General features: G+C 34.4%; 1 protein-coding gene across 19 annotated transcripts in view; it reads right to left on the reverse strand.

Annotated features, from left to right (window-relative positions):
- col13a1 (collagen, type XIII, alpha 1) overlaps positions 1–21,607 on the reverse strand; it is a 167,006-nt gene that overhangs the window by 69,776 nt on the left and 75,623 nt on the right. For 16 of the 19 annotated variants that reach the window (XR_003675658.1, XM_028469106.1, XM_028469101.1 and 13 more), the window contains exons 4-8: positions 18,632–18,658; positions 13,830–13,865; positions 12,320–12,346; positions 4,320–4,370; positions 1,114–1,149 (exon numbers count right to left, since the gene is read on the reverse strand). Coding sequence is in view for 18 of the 19 variants with exons in the window: in XM_028469106.1 (XP_028324907.1) it covers positions 1,114–1,149; positions 4,320–4,370; positions 12,320–12,346; positions 13,830–13,865; positions 18,632–18,658 (177 nt within the window). In the remaining variant the exon portion in view is untranslated. The remainder of the gene's footprint in view (positions 1–1,113; positions 1,150–4,319; positions 4,371–12,319; positions 12,347–13,829; positions 13,866–18,631; positions 18,659–21,607) is intronic. The other 3 variants (XM_028469104.1, XM_028469105.1, XM_028469107.1) reach the window with 3 other exon arrangements.

Consider the following 21,607-nt stretch of genomic DNA (forward strand, 5'->3'; position numbering starts at 1 on the left):
AACTTGATACACGTCGTGGGAGGGATAAACATAAATATTAAATGTTGTTTTGTTTTATATAATGTATTTTTATAATATGTAATTTTACATTATATTTGTATAATATATATTATGATGATGATGATTATTATTACTATTATTATTAATAAATAAATAAATAAATGTATAATACATTTTAATAATTCCATTTGTATTAAACATTAATAGTGTGAGATTTGTTCCGAAGGCTGTTATACTGAGTATTAGTCGTTATTTTTAATTTTTATATCAAGCTCCTCGTCTGTTCCTCCTCAGAGTCAGTAGATTAATTCTAAAGCTCAGCAAAGTACACATGTGATGTGTATAGTGAACAAATATCACATGATGCTTTTTATTGTGTATTTTATACCAGATTTTATTATGAATATAACGTGTTAATGTATCTTTATTTCCAGTATCGTGTAGAGCCGATACCACCAATGAAAACGCACCAGATGTGAATCATTTCCCACGACACAGCTGATCATATCTCATGGGACACTTTTGAGTGTTTGTTTATTTCTGCATTAAAAGAATACATCATACAGTAAAAACCAACTGAAACTATTTTAGATAAAATCCTGTTTTACAACCTCTGACGACGTGAACTGTTGAAACTCGTCCCCCCTCCCTCACACCTAGTGGCAGCAGGAGGGATGAGCGAGGCACCTGTAAGAGGCTGCACGTGTGTGCCCCCCAGCAGATGGCTGCAATCCCCCCGCTACAAGTCCCCTCCCCCGACCATATGTGCTGTCTGTGAATTTTGTTGTATCTGTTTTTGACGTTTCTGTGTGTGCCGAACAGTTTGGAACCTGCCTTTTTCCCTCTGGAGAAGCAGATTCATGACAAATTTTAAGAGAATCGTTTACTTTGGTATAAATTTGGAACAGATCATTTCTAAGGGCCGCCATATTGAATTTTTGAGTGGCCAACGCCTTTTTTCCAAATTATTGGCCCTTAGAGAGAAACTATTACACCTTTTAGTTTTTTTTGTCTAAATTCAGTGTTTTCTTTGATCATAGAATGACTTTCTTTCTATGACTCTAAATTATTCATAAATCAAAGAAACAACACATTTACATAGATGTGACTCACAGGAAAGCCTGGGAATCCTCGTGTACCAGGTTGACCCTGAAAAACAAGCACACACACAAACTATGAGCATCAGTTACATACACACACGCACACACACACACACACATCATTAAAACATGGCAATAGCAATAAACAAAATGACTTTAAAGAAAACTACAGAATAATATGCAAATGGAAAACATTAAAACACACAAATGACCCCAGAAATACACAAAGTTACTCCAAAGAACACACATGACTAGAAAAGTGATTAAAACCACAACACAAATACACAAATACACAAAAATGACAAATAAACAAATAAAACAGCAGCAAAATCACACAAACTCTTTCCTGTGTTAATGCTCTGATTGGTCATTATTCTAATGCTAATATAAATGTTGATCATGTGACCCTCAGATCAGATACAGTCACATCATTTTGTCGCCCCCTGTGATAAAAGTTGCCCATTTCTGATATTTTCCAGTGGATGACGTATAAATCTAGAGATCTTGGCTTGTTTTCATCTCCATAACTTTGTTCCTGAGTCCAGAAACGTTTATATGAAATACTTTAAACATAACAAAACTTTAAATGAACCAAAGTCGACCTCAACTCTTCATAATTATTTACTTTAACTGTAACTGATCAACGTTAATGTCTGCAGTCATTTCAGTTTGGAAAGTAATCAATAATCTCTCTAATAGTGATTATATATGTGTCATATTAATGCATGATGAGCATAGAACAAAAACCTAACTGTAATTAATAGAGAAGGTCGATATTATTGACCAATATTTCACGTTATAAAATGTAAAATCGGTCGACATCAGTAGATATTTAAAAAGAAAATTAGTGAATTTACTTTGTTTATGATGTTACAGCAGCGACTAGAGGTAGAAAACCATATCGTTTTGGTTTCAATACGGGTCACTTCCTGTCAAAACAGGAAGTACCGAAACATACTCTGGTGACACAGTTTGGACGTCATGTTAACGTCCGTTTTGTGGCTAAAGTAACGTGAGTGAGTGTTTTCAGTCGTACACAGTGTTTAATAAACACATTTTTCAATTACAATTATGTCTTTAATTATCCATGTTCAATTATAACTCAATTATAATTACTGAAACCTGTATTTTATCCAATTAAATGTATTATTTTACCCTGAAAGTTCATTACAATTACATTCTCCATTACTAAAGTTTAATTACAATTAATCCCAATTACTGAATCTGAATAAATAACCTTATTAACCGTAACCTCCCTCTTGTGTTAGCTTTCTGTTAGCATCTCTAATGCTAACGGCTCAGTTTGACCCATGTCTATAATCAGCTGTAAAATATACTAATAATCATTATCGATCATCTAATTAGTTTCTCATCTATTGATAACCTCGTTAGGATTCCTAATCAATGAATATATTGTTATTAATATTTATGGTGTGCGTGTCTGAGCCTTTTTTATGTCACTATATCCATAGATTGACATTATTTATTTAAAATGTTAAATGGTCGTGGGAAAAGTGAAACATTATAAACGATGTATGTGTAAGACATAGAACTGTAACATAGTTTCACATGTTTGTGTTTAATTGTAATTGACAGTTTTTCTGTAATTGCCATGTCAATTATCTGAAATCAATTACAACTCAATTATGATTACAACTGCAACAGATATTTTCAATTACAATTAGAATTATAATTACATCATAATAATAACTCTGATGTTTATGATGCATTTCTGTCATTCTACTCTAATATAGATCTTTATTTTCTATTTTATACAGTACGTGTTTGACTAGCCCACGGCTATGTACATTTAGTAAATGTACAAACATGTATTTATGTTATATGTTTGTTTCTCAGTATTGAGCAGGTATTTTATAACATTTATTGTTATAGTTTCACAATAAATCTTGTGTGTTTTACAGTTTTTAAAACTGTACATTAAAAACCAAGCGTATCTATTAGGGCTGTACATTTGTACATTGCCATGAATCTGACGATACAATATGCATGTCACAACACGATACTAAACAATACAATATATATTAAATTATTACAAAAATAGTATGAAATACAATGTATTATTATTTTTTGACTGAATGGTAACTAACTGTATTTCAAGCATAAATATCAAAACAAGTGGTATGTTCACTAAACTATCAAATGACATTTTTTTTAAAGTTGAACTTTTGCATCTGCAACAGATTTTGATTCTGTTAAGTTCTTAAATTATTTTTCATGTCAGCATTTAAAATATGAATGATTAATCTGAGCATCAACACAAAAAACAACAAATGATTTCTGTGTTTGTGGAGTCATATTGTATTTTCTTATCTCCTTTTTCTTTTATTTTCTGTGCGCTTGTTGTTTTTGTGTTTTCCTTGTCATTTTGTGTGTTTTTGAAGTCATTTAGCATATGCTATATTGTTGTTTTCTATATTTTTGTTGCTGATTTGTGTATTTTTGGAGTCATTTTGTGTTTTTTGTTGTTGTTATAATGTGTATTTCTGTGTTTTATAAGTAATTTTGTCCATTTGTGTTGTTATGTGATATCCTGCTTCATAGTACAGCTGCTCTGAGAATGTTTGATTAAGTGGAGCTAACAGTGATATATATATATATATATATATATATATCCAGCTTTGTAGTACAGGCTCTTAGTATTTTACTTGTCATTCTGTATATTTTTCTCTTATCTTGTGTGTTACTTTGGGTGCCACACAAATTTTGACTGAGGGCCTCGAGTGGCCCCTGGACCACCTGTTGCCCATGTCTGATCTCGTTGTTGGGAGTAACCACATCTATAAAAGTATCCAGTATGTTTTATATAAAAAATAAAGTCAAATAAAATCAACTTCCAGCTAAAATGCAGTGAGGAGTGAGGTAGTATAAAAAGGTCTGATGGTGCGTTCACTGACACCTACTGACCTGGAGTTTACGTGCTATGCATATATTAGCGCAATTAAATGTTTTTTACGTGAAAAAAAACATGATTATAAACATCGATTTGGACATTCTTTGGATCGATATGATAAACACACGGTCAAATATTGCAATATATCCCCAAATGAAGTTTAGTATCTACTGTATGGGTAAAAATCAGGAATGTAATCATCATATCTCTAGAAATAACCAAAGCATGATGCTATAAAATGAGTGAGATGTGTTTGAATTAACGTTGGCCATGATTCCGTGTCAGAGGAGAGAAATAAAGACCCTTACTGGAGGTCCTCTTGGTCCGATGATGGACAGACCGGGCTCTCCGGGCGCTCCCTGAGGACAGAGTGAAGAAAGAAAAAAACCTTAAACATATTGTTCGTAAACCACCAGGCCTTCAGTAGACACACAGAACATTAATAAAACACTTTTTTTATTCTAGTTCAGACATGAGAAACTGGTGGCCCGGGGGCCACATGCGGCCATCGCTCTAATTATGTTGCGGCCCCCAAAGCAGATCAATAACAATGTAATTTATCCAAAGCGATACAACACAAGCAGTTATAGGGTGGGATTAGAACCAATGACCCTCCACCAAAATATAATTACAAGAAATACAAAGCCTAATATATCACCACAAAAAAATACAAAACAACAAAATGTCAAAATAAAGTACTGAAGCACTGAACCGACAACATAAATACACAAAATTACTTCAAAAACACACAAAATGACAACATAAATACACAAAATTACTTCAAATATCCACAAATCGACAACAGCGAAATTCAGAAAATGACAGGAAAACACACAAAACAAAAACACATAAACTCTTTGTTGTTTCTTGTGTTAATACTCTGATTGCTCATTTTTCCAATAATGACATAACTATTGATCATGTGACCCTCAGATCAAAGGATCACATGTTGGTGGCCCCGCTGTGATACAAGTTGCCCATTTCTGATGTATTTTTTATCATTTTATCATCTTAGTTCACAGAACCTCTGGAGCTTCAAAGAGAATAAAAACCCAACAAGGTTGTGAGATGAAGTCGATCCAACACAACAGACACGACATCTTACTTTTTAACATTTGAGAACTTGATGCTTCACTTCCTGTTGAATTGTAAAACTACTGAAGTCTCTCCCTGTAGGTAAAGGTCTCTGCATTAATATTGGTGTTGGACATAATATTCATATCTCTAGAAATAACCAGAGCACGAGGCTATGGAATGAGTGAGATGTTAACCTCTTAAGTCCTCTTTTCTCCAAAGATCACATACCCATCACAAATAACGTTTTTCTAAGCTTCTACGTGTACTATATTTGATTCAGACTGAAGTAGGACACTTAGAGGTTACTGATGGAATACATTTGTCTGACATATTAGTTACACACTTGTGGCAAAGTGGTCTTCAGCCTGAACTTTTTTGTACAAAAACATGTTTATCTTTGCCCTAATGTTTATTATTATCACTAATTTTGCTGCAGTTGATGTCCATACAATAGTTCAGACTTTCCTGTTTCTGCTTTTATAGCCTTCCCTAATGAGAATTGGCTTTATATTTCACATAAATCTCCTGGTTTTTTGGGCGGACAACAGATTTTTATATATACAGTATATCAGTGAGTTGCATTAAACTATTTTCTGGACAAAGTCTCCTCACGTCTTGCTGACAAACCTCTTCCACTCCCACTTTGGTGCGACATATTTGCAGCAATTTTTGGAGATGACAATCCTTGTTTTTCCATTTAAAAAATGATTGACATTTTAAACAGCAGGGAAAATATAGAGATAATTCATATACTCCAAAAAAAACAGCAGCACCCTCATTTATGTGCTCTTATTTTGAAAAGAACGACTTCCGGTGTCACAGACTGAGTTTACTTCATACTGAGAGCGATTATCAGCATGTGCACTACTGGAAAATAAAGTTTTGTCTTAACAACTTGAGTATAGTAATAGTGTCTCATGCAGCAATAATGTCAATACGAATATGAATCATTTATTCTCCAAGAACACATGATTATAACGTACGTAGCGTCTTAGGGTTTGTAGGTTATAACCCTATATCGCAACAATTTTTAGGGTTAGGGTGAGGTTTACGGTTAGGTTTAGTCTTAGTCACGTGACCTAAACTGGCCAATGACTGACCTATCACGTGACCTAAACGACATTGCACATGGCAATTCCAGCACAGGTACATCTCAGTACGTAGCAGTCACGTACTGACAATCTCAGCACGGAGGTCAACTCAGTCCATGAAAAAATGGGTGTTTTTTAGTTTTATTCCTCTGGTATTTCTGTGTTTTATCGCCTGCCACAAAGTGTGTAGGAGGATATAGGTTTGAGCTCCGTCCGTCCGTCCGTCTGAGTTAAAGAGGACAGCTTTTCTCAGAAACCGTTTAAGATACGATAACGAAATACGATGCGTGGCTTCAGGGTATCAATACCTTGATAGAATTAGAAAATGAGAAATGTGAGAAGGAGTTCTTGTCCTTGTGCCTTTTTTTTTTTACTCTGTTGGAGGTATCTTCAAATGGGATAACTTTTCTTAGAAACCGTTTAAGATAGTTATCATTTCATATTCTGATGTGATCATATTTTCTCATGTATACATCGAACTTCTTAGATTTAGGACATTTAGGAAAAGGGTGTGAGTTATAATAAGAACCAATGTTGATGACTGTGCTTGATTGTTGGTTTTAAAAACAAGCATTTAAAAATCCATTGACTTTAAATGTTTATCTCTTCTTGTCCCTGATGAAGAAGTATGCCTTGAATTTCAATTTTAGTTTTTCAATTTAAAATCAAAAGTTACAGTAAGTAAGCACTCGTTTTTTGTTTTTTGGATTTCCTTTTCTGAACAGAAAATTCAATGACCAAAACATACACGGACCCTTTAGGAGCTTTACTTTTAAATTGCTCAAAGGTTTTAACGCAATGTTTAGGAATGATGGGATATAAATTGAGAGTTTTAGCAAAAAATGTAAGTTCCTGCAACAGTTTGTGATTTCTGTTTCAGGTGTTTTAATGCTGGAGCTGACGGTTCCTGATCAATGGTTCACAGCTCAACTAGTCTAGAACACTCTGATGTTCTATCTCTCTATCCTGGTCTGTTGGTCCTTCTGTCCACTAACCCCAACCAGTCCACGCAGATGGCTGCCACCTCTGAACCTGGTTCTAACGGAGATTTCTTCCAATAAAAAAAGAGTTTTTTCTTCCCACTGTCACTAAATGTTTGTTCATGTGGATCTTGTTGGCTTTTTTCTTTCTTATTATAGACTATTTTTTGTTCAGCGCACTGAGATGACTTTGTTGTAATTTGCATTATATAAATAAAGTTGAATTGAATTGAAAAACCGAGTTAAATCATGTAACAATAATCAGAGAAAAGCTGCAGATATTGTTGTGTTTCATTACATTTTGAGGGAGTGAGAACTAAACCACTGGAACTTTGCGTTGAACTGAATACTCCCACAGGTCCAGATTGGATACTTGGAGGATTGAAATGTTCTTTTTTATTATAACTTAGGGAACTTAACCGTGTTTTAAACTCTTCCACAGTGTTGTCCTTGAACTGTCTGCTGTGTTTCATTGATTTAATAATGACGTTTGTTCACAAATGTCTTCCAACAGCTGTATTTATAGAGATGAGATTATTACAGGACACTGTAATTGCACTGGATTTGAAGTTTTTCAGCGTAAGAGGGATTGAACAGTTTTGAACAACACCAAAATGTAATTATTTATAATAAAATGTATCATTTAAAATTGGTCACATCAAACCCCAATGAAATACATTTGCATTTGTGGTTTTTAAATATCATTTTCTATAGTATTGTATCATTTTTGTGTTTTTTAAGTTATTTTAGTTTTTTGGAGGTATTTTTGGAGTTATTTTTCAGTAATGTTCTATGTGTTTGTTGTTTTTGTGTATTTCTCTGTCATTTTATCTGCTTTTGGAGACATTTTGTGTATTTTTGTGGTCGTTTCGCATATTTTTTTTCTCTGATTTTGTGTGCATTTATAATTGTTGTTTGTCATTTTGTATGCTGTTTTGTCATTTTTGCATTTTTTTAAGTCGTTATGCATGTTTTAGTAGTATTTTTGTGGTATTTATTGAGTTATTTTGATGTAATTTATTTTGGTTGCACTGGATTTAAGTTTTTTAGCGTAAAAGGGACTGAACAGTTTTGAACCACACCACATTTTAATTTTCTATCATAAAATGAATCATTTAAAATTGGTCACATCCAATACCAATGGAACACTTTTGTATTTGTGGTTGAAATATGACAAAATGTGGATGAAATGACTTTGCTTGGTCAGGGTAACTAAATCAGACAAAACTATGCAGATGGAGTTTTTATTTTATTATTCCTCCCAAAGAGAAACACGTCTGTCTTTTGTGGGTTTTTCCGTTTCATCGTTCATATTTTTTTTTCCTCTTTCTATTTGGCTGAACTTGAACAAACCCACAGAGGGTCACCTGTTTAACAAGCCCAGTACTGTGGAAAAGGGGAGGAGCCTGTGCTGCTGCTGTCCATTGAAAACATTTATTTAAGCGGCCAACCACGTTGTTCTCAGCCAGGAAACATTCTATGGTTCCCTGTAGCGCATTCATTTACATGACTGTGTAAATAAAACCAGAATCTCAAAGGAAGAAAAAAATGACTGCAGTAGATTTTCAGCCGCTACTAGTCAATAATTTATAAAACAACATCACTCTTAAAGCGTATATTTTTATCCTGAACAAGGCTAGAGCGTCTATGTCAGATGTTCTCCATTGTTCTATGAATCTGTGATAATAACATTTATTTATTCACTGTTAACCAGGAAGTTTACTATTATTATAGTCATTATAAACATAGAAGTCCTTGTTTTAATCAGAAATAAAAAAAGTTATGTGACCAAAAATGGTGGAAAAGGTGGTGAAATGAAAATGAAAATTCAAAAACCACAGAAAATGGTTAAAAGTTGCAAATTGTGATTAATGGAAATTAAAAGTATTTGGCAAAATATGGGCATTAAAAATCATGAATGTAGTTAATATGGTGAAAAGGGGTTAAAATACTCAATAATGGGTCAACAAATGTGACGTTAGGTGGGGAAAGTGGTGAAAAAGGTTTAAGTGCTGAACATGTCTGGAAGGTGGAAATATATGTGTAGAAAAGGCATTGAAATCAGATGGAGAAGTGTCAAGGGCCATAGTATATAGTCATCTTAAAGATGTAAATCCTTGTTTTAATCAGAAATAAAATGGGTTAAAAATGACCAAAAATGGTGGAAAAGGTGGTGAAATGTAATTTTAAAAACCACAGAAATTGGTTAAAAGTTGTAAATTAGAGTGGATAAAAACAGACAGAAAAAGTGGTAAAAAAGTGGTTTAAAGTGTCAATATTAGCTTAAAGTGGAACAATTAGTTTAAACTGGTAAATAATAGAAATGACAATTCGTGAATGTGGTTAATTTGGCAAAATAATCATGAAATATGGTGAAAAGAGGTTAAAAGTGACAATAATAGGTCAACATATGTGACATTAGGTGTAAAAGTGGTGGAAAGGGTTTATGTGCTGAACATGTCTGGAAAGTGGAAAAAAGTGTAGAAATGACATTAAAATGTGACGTAGAAGTGTCAGAAATGGGAGAAATGTAGCAAAAATGCTGATAAATAGGTTAAAATATGGTAAGTTTGGTGTAGTTGCAGAAAAAGGTTAAAAAAGCTTAAATTAAAAAAAATAAAATAGTTTCTTAGAGGCATCGGGCGATCCCCTCCAAGTTTCTCATGACCCCAAGGTTGAGAACCCCTGGTCTACGTGTTCCAATCTCAGGTCACGTAAGCCGTGAATGCAACTCTTAGAATCCCAGGGTTAATGGGGAGTGGGCGGAGCCTGGAGAACCTACAGAACACCCACACAAACATGGGAGAACATGCAAACCCTGCAGGACCAGCAGAGTCATTGTTCACACACATTATGCAGAAAACAAGATGTTTGCAGGATTTTATTCAATTATCTTTTAGTTTTCATCAAATTATAGCATAAAAAATATTATTATTACAGTATATTAGTATTAAAACATCAGGTTGAATCAAACCAATCAAACCATGCTAATATCTAACGCTAATACCTAACGCTAATACCTAACACTAACAGCTAATGCTAATATTTAACAATAATATCTAATGCTAATATCCAATGCTAATATCTAACACTAATATCTAACGCTAATATTTAATGCTAATATCCAACACTAATATGTAATGCTAATGTGTAACGTCAATATCTAACGCAAATATCCAATGCTAATATAAAATGCTAATATCTGGGGATTATTTCTTATGCTAATATCTAGCGCTAATATCTAACGCTGATATTCAACACTAGTGTCTAACACTAACATCTAACTCTAATATCTAATGCTAATATTTATTGCTAATATGTGTTTGCTAAAGATGTTTTTAACACCGTACTGATGACACTAGCAGAATCCATGCGTTGGATCTTTGACAGACGCTAGAATTCACTGAACAGACTCTCTGGAAGAAAATAAATGATAATAATGCTGTACCTTCAGCAACATTATTATTTGAAATGGTTCTGAAATGGAAAAATTAAACTTAGTGATCAGACTTGATTAAAAAAAATGTATCTAATTAATTAGAGAGTTTGCATATAATTATTCTAAATAAATAGTGTAACAATATTTGACACAAGAAGCAACGTTTTCCAATTAAATGTATGTTAGTTTATGACTGAATCAATGAAAACAATAAATGATGTTAAACAAGTAAATGAAAACATAATGTGTAATATGAATGAGGAATATTATGATTGCATTGTTCACAAAGCACTAAGATATATTCATGCTTTCTGAATTTTTAGTGAACTTTCTAAAACAAATGTTTTTGTATTAAAATAAAAAACATCATTTATTCCAGAACATTCCAGAGAAATATAAACTAAACAGTGTAAAATATTTATAATATCTGTGGATATCATGAAATAAACAGAACAACTGATGAAGATGATGAATTTAGTTTGAAATACTTTTTCTACATAACAGTTGATAAGTTGGGTCAGATGATGCTATCTGTAGCAGCGCTACTAGCCCCGCCCACATCCTCTACCACAGAGTGGTCGACTGTCACTACAATCATTTATCACTGACTTTGTTCATTAGTTACTCATGGATTTATTATTGGTTCTGAACCCTGTCTGAGTGTCAGTGTGGATTAGAGACACTGTCTGCTCCACTAGGACCATTGTCCCTGCTAGCTGCTACATGTTAGCATTGAGATGATAGCTGCTACATGTTAGCATTGAGATGCTAGCTGCTACATGTTAGCATTGAGATGACAGCTGCTACATGTTAGCATTGAGGTGATAGCTGCTACATGTTAGCATTGAGGTGCTAGCTGCTACATGTTAGCATTGAGGTGCTAGCTGCTACATGTTAGTATTGAGGAACTAGCTGCTACATATTAGCACTGAGGTGCTAGCTGCTACAAGTTTAGTATTGAGGTGCTAGCTGCTACAAGTTTAGTATTGAGGTGCTAGCTGCTACATGTTTAGCATTGAGGTGCTAGCTGAGGCTAGCAGAACTCCGATGATTCACAAACTCTTTCTCTAACATTTTTCACACAACGTGGCTTTATTTTTCCATGTGTTTTTATTTAAACTAAAATTAACGCCCACGAAGCACAGCAACAACTTCTCCTCTGGTTCTCCTGTTTCTTGTGTTTGTCCGATTACTAATTAAACTAGTTCAATATTTACGAGATGGAGCTCCGCATTTGAGTTGCGTCAAAGTCACTTTTTCAAACAGAAGGTGGGAAAATCCCGGGTTGGGAGCTCTCTGGAACGCATCATTAGATCACGTTAAATCTCATTTGATCACGTGAGATTTCTGTCTTGCAGGAAGATCGATGGAACAAAATTAATCTGTGTATGTGTGTGTGTGTGTGTGTGTGTGTGTGTGTGCGCGTGTGTGTGTGTGTGTGTGTGTATGGAAAGCTTCAGTGTTAGCTACGTTGACTCACCTTTGAGCTAATAACTGTTGATTAATGACCAATATTAAGTATTTCACTGGAAAATTGCTCATATTTATATCATGTCTTTTAAACTTCTGCTGTGTTTTAATTTGTGTTGTTTTTTGCAGTTTCATCTGCTTCTGTTTGTTTTCTATCATTTCCAGAGATAAGTTAAACAATTCGGGCCAGGAAGCCGTTCACAGCCAAATTCCACACACACTTTACGCAAAGATTCCCACTTCTAACTTACCTTTTCCCCTGTGTGTCCCTTAGAGCCCTGGGATCAGTCACAGCAGACACAGTCACATGCAAGGTGTGAAGAAGGGGGAGAAGCAGAAAGAGAAAGAAAGAAAGGAACCAGTGTGAACGTCATGGAGAGGGTTTGGAACATGCAGCATCCTCAGGGCTCGTGTTAACAGATTACTGGTAAAAGTAAAGCCTCAGATTATCTGATATATATCTGACATCTTCACTATATTTATACATTTAGAAAAGACTAAAATCTTTTCTTAACCAGATTAAACAGAGAACACACAGAAACATTAATGGATATATGACTAATGACAATAAATAAAAAGGTTTTTATCTCAGACAAGAACGTTTTTATCATTCATATTTAAAATGACACCAACCCACCCCATCATGTAATAAAGTTTTGTTTACACAAGGATTTGCCTTAATAAAATGTAATATTATTATTATTATTATTATTATTATTATTGACTAAAACTGAATCAGACAAAAGACTATTGTCCCAGCTCTATTATTTATTTATGGTTTCTAAATATTGTTGAATAAACAGATGCATCAAAGGGATCAATTAGTATAAGAAACATGACCTGTATCAAAACAATTAGTTATTTTAATATTTAAGAGCTAGGCCATATTAATTAGATTACATTAAGTATTTATTACAGAAGCCTAATGCTGCGTTTACACCAAACGCGTTTCGGGGACGTCAAAATGGTGTCAGACGCGCGTCAGACAAGTTAGGAAGAGAGCGCGTTGAGGGGAGGGGCTTCTCTATTGTCAATGGTGTTCATACAGTGGATGATATTGTGGTGAATTCATAATTCACTCAGTGACTGTGAAGTGGTGGAACATTGTGTTTAGAAGGTGGTGTTTCAGGTTGGATGTATTTAGGTGTGACTCAGCGTGTGCACTGTGATGTCAGAGGGCTATAGAGAAGTGTGGGTGGATGGAGAATAAAGTTTGGAGTTCCTTGCTGAACACGCCCCCTCCGACTCCCGTTCATCAGCTCTACATTATCCAGAGAGTGACTTGGCTTTATTTTCGCCTCGGCGCCATTTCTGGATTCACCAGAGCTGAGCTCGGACAGAGTCACTTTCAGCGCTACTTCCGTCTCTCCCGTGCCCAGTTTGACGACCTGCTGGTGCTCGCATCTCCCGCCAGGACCCCAACTACAGGCGCTCTATTCCAGCAGAAGAGCCTGTCCATCTGTCTCCGGTTAGTGGTTTTTTTTCTTCATTATTCTGAATTTGTCACGGTTGGAGAACGCTCCTGATTAGTCGACACGCCGCGATTTGCCCCAAAAGTTCAACAATCTCAACTCTAGCGTCGGCCATGTTGGAGGCACCGGACGCACGTCAAAAGTTTGAAATCTCAGAACGTGCGGCGAAAAGCTTCAAAACGCACCGCACAGAAGCGCGTCCATCATATAATGTCTATGTAAACCTGACGCTGTTGACGCTGTTGACGCTTTGGACGTGTTTGGTGTGAACGTTCTACAAGACACTCACCATTCTCCCTGGAATTCCCATATTTCCTTTGTCCCCCTATTGACCAGTAAGAGGCAACATTAGGTCAATGAAACAGTTAGCATTAGGTCAATGAAACAGTTAGCATTAGGTCAATGAAACAGTTAGCATCAGGTCAATGAAACAGTTAGCATTAGGTCAATGAAACAGTTAGCATCAGGTCAATGAAACAGTTAGCATTAGGTCAATGAAACAGTTAGCATCAGGTCAATGAAACAGTTAGCATTAGGTCAATGAAACAGTTAGCATTAGGTCAATGAAACAGTTAGCATTATGTCAATGAAACAGTTAGCATTATGTCAATGAAACAGTTAGCATCAGTCAATGAAACAGTTAGCATTATGTCAATGAAACAGTTAGCATCAGTCAATGAAACAGGTAGCATTATGTCAATGAAACAGTTAGCATCAGTCAATGAAACACTTCGCATTATGTCAATGAAACAGTTAGCATTAGGTCAATGAAACAGTTAGCATCAGTCAATGAAACACTTAGCATTATGTCAATGAAACAGTTAGCATCAGTCAATCAAACACTTAGCATTAGGTCAATGAAACAGTTAGCATCAGTCAATGAAACAGATAGCATCAGTCAATGAAACACTTAGCATTATGTCAATGAAACAGTTAGCATCAGTCAATGAAACAGGTAGCATCAGTCAATGAAACACTTAGCATTATGTCAATGAAACAGTTAGCATCAGTCAATGAAACAGATAGCATCAGTCAATGAAACACTTAGCATTATGTCAATGAAACAGTTAGCATCAGTCAATGAAACAGGTAGCATTATGTCAATGAAACAGTTAGCATCAGTCAATGAAACACTTAGCATTATGTCAATGAAACAGTTAGCATCAGTCAATGAAACAGGTAGCATTATGTCAATGAAACAGTTAGCATCAGTCAATGAAACACTTAGCATTATGTCAATGAAACAGTTAGCATTAGGTCAATGAAACAGTTAGCATCAGTCAATGAAACACTTAGCATTATGTCAATGAAACAGTTAGCATCAGTCAACGAAACAGTTAGCATCAGTCAATAAAACACTTAGCATTATGTCAATGAAACAGTTAGCATCAGTCAATGAAACACTTAGCATTATATCAATGAAACAGTTAGCATTAGGTCAATGAAACAGTTAGAATTATGTCAATGAAACAGTTAGCATCAGTCAATGAAACACTTAGCAATATGTCAATGAAACAGTTAGCATTAGGTCAATGAAACACTTAGCATTATGTCAATGAAACAGTTAGCATTAGGTCAATGAAACAGTTAGAATTATGTCAATGAAACAGTTAGCATCAGTCAATGAAACACTTAGCAATATGTCAATGAAACAGTTAGCATTATGGTGATGAAAAAGTTAGCATTAGGTCAATGATACAGTTAGCACCAGGTCAATGAAACAGTTAGCATTATGGTAATGAATCCGTTAGCATCAGGTCAATGAAACAGCATTAAGTCAATGAAAGTTAGCACTAAGTCATTGAAACGGTTAGCATTGTGGTAATAAAACAGTTAGCATTAGGTTAATGAAACAGTTAGCATAAGTGCTAAGCTAACTTCCTAAAGAGATGCATATACAGATTAGCAGCCTTGCAGTTGATTGTGAAACTGTATGAATTGAGTTTAAAACAAGTCAATAATTGGTGTTAAAAGAATAAACATTTGGTAAAGCAAACATTAATCTGCTCAATCCAACATGCAACGTGTTAGAAAGGAACAAAATATGAAGTTTGAATAAAGATATTCATTCAGTGATTGTGGCTGTTGACTCGTCTCTCACTAAAGTCACTGTTCAATATAAACCAGACAACTGGCAACTTGTGCAACCTCCAAAATAAAAGCACAAAATGACAGAAAAAGACACACAAACACAAACAGCAACAATGCATAAAATGACTCCAAAAAACACTGAAAGACAACAAAGACGCACAAACTGGTTAAAAATATATAAAAAAAAACAATGACAAAAATATACAAAATGACAAAAGAAATCCACAAAATAACCCCAAAAGCATATATATTTACAACACAAACAAAACTACAACCAATTAAACACACTGTTAATGCTCTGATTGGTCTTTATTATAAATGCTGACATTAATGTTGGTCATGTGACCCTCAGATCACATACAATCACGTTTTTGTGGCCCTGCTTAATAAATAAAATAAATAAAAGTTGCTCAGCTCTGATATAAATAAATGTTTTTTTGGATTCAGATCAAGGGCTTATTTACAGAATACAAAGTAATGGATTACAAGTACTAACAATACTGTAATTGAGTTTTTTTCTAAATCAGTAATTTTGCTTGGACTTAAGTATGTTTTAAAAGAAGTAATTAGTTACATTTCTGCACCCAACAGTTACTGAGTAAATTATTATAATTTGTTGAAACTACAAAAAAATGAAATAACCAGACAACAATCAAATGCATCACATCATAACCGACCAATAATAATGATAATAAAATAATAATTGTATATTTTTTACAAACCTTTTATTTTCTACAGATGACTTTGTGGAAAATAAATTGTTATAATTGCAGTAGATTGTGTCTCTTTCTTCTTAAGTTTCTACATGAGATGTTTACTGTATGTAAGGGACCCGTACCAAGATTTATTACCAAAAGTAATTAGAAACTTTGACATTAGTAGTATTATTAGTATTATTTAAATGAGTTACTTTTTACTTGTACTTGAGTATTTTTTGTAGAACTACTTCCTCTTTATACCATTGTTTATTTATGTGTGCGCGTGTGTGTGTGTGTGTCTCTCTCTGTGTGTGTCTCTGTGTGTGTGTGTGTGTGTGTGTGTGTGTGTGTGTGTCTCTCTCTCTGTGTGTGTGTGTGTGTGTGTGTGTGTGTGTGTGTGTGTGTGTGTGTGTGTGTGTGTGTGTGTGTCTCTTTGTGTGTGTGTGTGTGTGTGTGTGCGTGCGTGCGTGTGTGTGTGTGTGTGTGCGTGTGCGTGTGCGTGTGTGTGTGACATAACTTGACACTGTGTGTTTATTAAAGCAGTGGTTCTCGACCTTTTCAGAACGCGACCCTCCAAAATAAAGGTCCCAGAGACCGGGGACCCCCACCAGGGTTGGGGATCAATTACATTTTTCAGTTACAATTACGTTTTCTATTATCCATGTTCTATTACAATTCAATTAATGAAATTTTAATCCTCAGAAAGTAAATTACAATTACATTCTCAATTACATCTTTTTTATCACAATGCATCCCAATTACTGAGCTTGAAATAAATAACCTAATAAAAAAATAAAACCTTCCTCTTGTGTTAGCTTTCTGTTAGCATCTCTAATGCTAACAGGTTGTAAATCAGCTGTAAAATACACTAAAAACAAATATCTATTATTTAATGTCTTTCTAATCTATTGATTACCTTGTTAAGCTTCATAATCAATGAAAATATAGATTTTAATAATTATGGTGTGGGCGTCTGAGCATTTTTTTGTCTCTTTACACCCCTAGATGTATCTACTGTATTTATTTAATGGTAAAATGTGTTTTAATAACTACATATGTGTAGAACTGTACATAGAACTGTAACATAGTTGAACAGTTTTGCATTAAATCATAAGTGACAGTTTATCAAATTTTCATGGCAATTACAATTACAAAGTCAATTATCTAAACTCAATTATTAAAATTACAATTATTAGTTATTATTAATTAATTCATCTTTGTTTTAATCAGGAATAAAATAGGTTAAAAGTGACAAATAAATCATGGTGGAAAAGGTGGTGAAATGTAATTTTAAAAACCACAGAAATTGGTTAAAAGTTGCAAATTAGAGTGGATAAAAACAGACAGAAAAAAATGTTAAAAAGGGGTCAAACAATGAGTTTAAATTGGCAAAGAGGCATGACAAATGGTTAAATTAGCAATAATAATCATGAAATATGATGAAAAGAGGTTAAAAGTGACAAAAATTGGTCAACATTATGTGACATTAGGTGTAAAAGTGTTGGAAATGGTTTATAAGTGCTGAACATGTAGAAAATGTGCAGAAAAGTCATTAAAATGTGAGAAATGTAACAAAAATACATTAAAAGGAGCAAAAATATGGCAAGAAAAAGTGATGAAAATATGTTAAAATATGGTGAGTTTGGTTTAGTTGTAGAAAAAGGGTCAAAATAAAATTAAAAAAGAAAAAAAAAGACAAAATGGCCACAAATTGTTAAAAAAAAATATCTTAGTTTCTTGAAGGCATCTGATGACCCTCTGCCATTGTCTTGTGACCCCAAATGTGGTCCTGACCCCAAGGTTGAGAAACCCTGCATAGAAGTGTTTATAGCAAAAAAAACCAATAAAACAAAACCTTTTTAAAGGAGGAATGTGCTGCTACTGTGCACTACGGGACTCTGGGAAATCAACAATTTGATCTAAAAATAAATAACATAAAAAATGTAATGATAAAAAATCCAATAATCGTCCTGTCCCCAAATTATATTAAATGAAATTTCTGTGATTTCTATTAAACTCTACATCATAATAAATGAATAAATGATCCATCCTGCCTGTTGACCTCCTTCATATATTAGTCATATTTAATCAATGTATGTAACAGTAAAAAAAGAGATTTGATCTGATTTATTTTGTTAAACACTATTTTTTTTTACCATGAATAAAAAAATAATTGTCTAATGATCAAACACGTGTATTTATCTATTGATAAACAGATGGTGATTATAAGTGAGTGAGCGAGGGATCAATCATTGTCCACTCATGCAGGGGTTGGACACAATCAATCAGTTTGATCAGTTACCGGAAAGCCGGCTCGTCCTGGAGGGCCCTGGGTATGGGGCGAGAGAGAGTAGGTAGAGAGAGATTCATCACAGATACATCATCATCAAAGGAAACGCTGCCATAGCAACACACACACACGCACACACACACACACACAGAGACACACACACACACACACACACACACACACACACACAGACACAGACACACACACACACACACACACACACACACACAGACACAGACACACAGACACACACACACACACACACACACACACACACACACACACACACACACACACAGAGACACACACACACACACACACACACACACAGACACACAGACACACACACACACACACACAGACACACACACAGACACACGCACACGCACACACACACACACACACACACACACAGACACACACACACACACACACACACAGACACAGACACACAGACACACACACACACACACACACACACATACACACACAGAGACACACACACACACACACACACAAACCAAAACATAAAATAACATCTTGTTTAAAAAGTTAAACTTCAAAAGGCTGGAAGAGTTCAATCAGGATGTGTTTGATCAACCGTTACCATGGAGATTTAATCTGTGCACTATTCATTAGAGCAGTGGTTCTCAACCTGTTCAGCCCTATAGTGACCCCCATAATAAAGGTCCCAGAGAGCGGAGACCCCCACTGTAGCTGAAGGTGGTTGAACACAGACATGAACATTGAAGAACAGTCATGTGGAGACAGGACCATCTATAAGGGGGAATAAAGGAGAGATTTTTGGGGTCCATCCATAAAGTCAGTAAAATAATGGTGAAATGGGATTTTAAAAACCACAGAAATTGTATAAAAGTTGCAAATTAGAGTGGATAAAAACAGACAGGAAGAGTAGTGAAAAGGGTTCAAAGTGACGATAATGGAACAATTAGTTTAAACTGGTAAATAATGGGCATAAATGTGGTAAAATTGGCAAAAATAAGCATGAAATATGGTTAAAAGAGGTTAAAAGTGACAATTGGTCAACATTTATGACATTAGGTGGAAAAGTGGTGGAAATTAGGGAAAATGTGCAGAAAAGACATTGAAATTTAATGCAGAAATCTCTAAAATTAGTATTTTAATACAAAATAAGCTATATATACATATATATAAACTTAATATATCTTGAATCTTGATATATCGCCCCATCTCTACTTGTACATATACATAAAATACTAAATATGTAAGAAACCAACATTATTCAAGCAATAAGTGATAGAAATCAGTCCCAACAGGATCTACACTTTACATTTACTAGATTTTGTGACCAATTTCTAATAAATTAAAGGAAATATTATGTGATAATCTGAAAAAATTTAAGGATTTAGTAAAAATTTAGAGATTTTTCAACAGTTTAACAGTTTAAAAACCACAGAAATTTGTTAGAAGATTCAGATTAGAGTGGCCAAAAACAGAGAGAAAAAGTGTTAAAAAGGGTTCAAAGTGTCAATATTGGAACAATTAGTTTAAACTGGTAAATAATGGGCATGACAAATGATGAATATGATTAACAATAATCATGAAATATGTTGAAAACAGGTTAAAAGTGACAATAATGGGTCAATATATGTGACATTAGGTGTAAAAGTGGTGGAAAGGGTTTATAAGAGCTGAACATGTCTGGAAATATGATGTAGAAGTGTCAGAAATAGGATTAATGGAGTAAAAATACATTAAAAGGAGCAAAAACATGGCAAGAAAAAGTGATGAAAATATGTTAAAAGGGTAAAAATAAGCAAAAATGGGCTCAAATTGTTAAACAATATTCTTAGTTTTTTTTAAAGACCCCAGGTTGAGAACCCCTGTTGTAGGTACTGTTAGTTAGTCACACAAAATCAAACCTAAAAAGAAACAAAAAAATGTTTTTCTATTATTTTTAAATTAATTTAAAAATGTCTGAGTACAAACTGCAATGTGTTCATGTACCACTAGGGGTACTCATACCACTGGTTGGGAAACACTGCTCTACACCATAGACTGGTACACACACACACACACACACACACACACCTATTCTACTAAAGCAACAACCACAGAGGGTAGAGGGAGTCAGCTCTGATCCTGACCATTTCAATCTTGTGACGTTTCACTATCGCAGGATGTCGTTGTGTGAGGTTTGAACATTTAATATCACAGAGATGATATTATATCTACAGTATACACTGATATATGGATCATTCCATGTGATTTCAACTCATTTTAAAGTCCTTATTTTTCTTCCATGTTCATCTTCCAATATGTCTGTAACTCCATCACATAGAAAGGTAAATATAGTATAGTAATAAGCTCCACCCACTCTCTCAGAATATAGAAATAGATCTGCTATACATCCTATCTGGTGGACATGTCAGCTCCCCTAAATAGTCAGTGTGTGTTTGGGTCTGGAACATGTTCAGTAAACTACTTAGCATATGTCTCAGCTCCCTGTAATGTGATTAGTATAGAGCTATGAACATAGAGTGTTCACATCACTAATGATTAGTCACATGTATGCATTGGTTCTAGACTCACACGCTCTGGAAATATGACCATATACTTTTTTTTTTACTTTTCATTGGTGAATAACTGAATGTGTGAATGTAATAATAAATCTGATCTGTTTATAGTATTAATCTTTTTTTAATTGGAAAATGAAACTATTTTTCTTCATTTTTATTTTAAACCCCAAATTAAGGTTATTTCACCACTCGCTGTGTCTGATAATCATTGATTGTTTATTCATTTTTCACTAGTAACATATCAAATATATTAATAACCATTGCATAAGAATAGCATTTATCGTTTAAACACGTGTCAAACTCATGGCCCGTGGCCCAAATCTGGCCCTATGGAGCCTCCAATTGGTCCCGAAGGAGGAAGTAAAATAAACATAAAAAACATGAATCATTGTGTAAATGAATCTCAACAATATTTCATGTGACTCAT

The sequence above is a fragment of the Gouania willdenowi genome, chromosome 15 (genome assembly GCF_900634775.1).
Source record: "Gouania willdenowi chromosome 15, fGouWil2.1, whole genome shotgun sequence".
NCBI lineage: Eukaryota > Metazoa > Chordata > Actinopteri > Blenniiformes > Gobiesocidae > Gouania > Gouania willdenowi.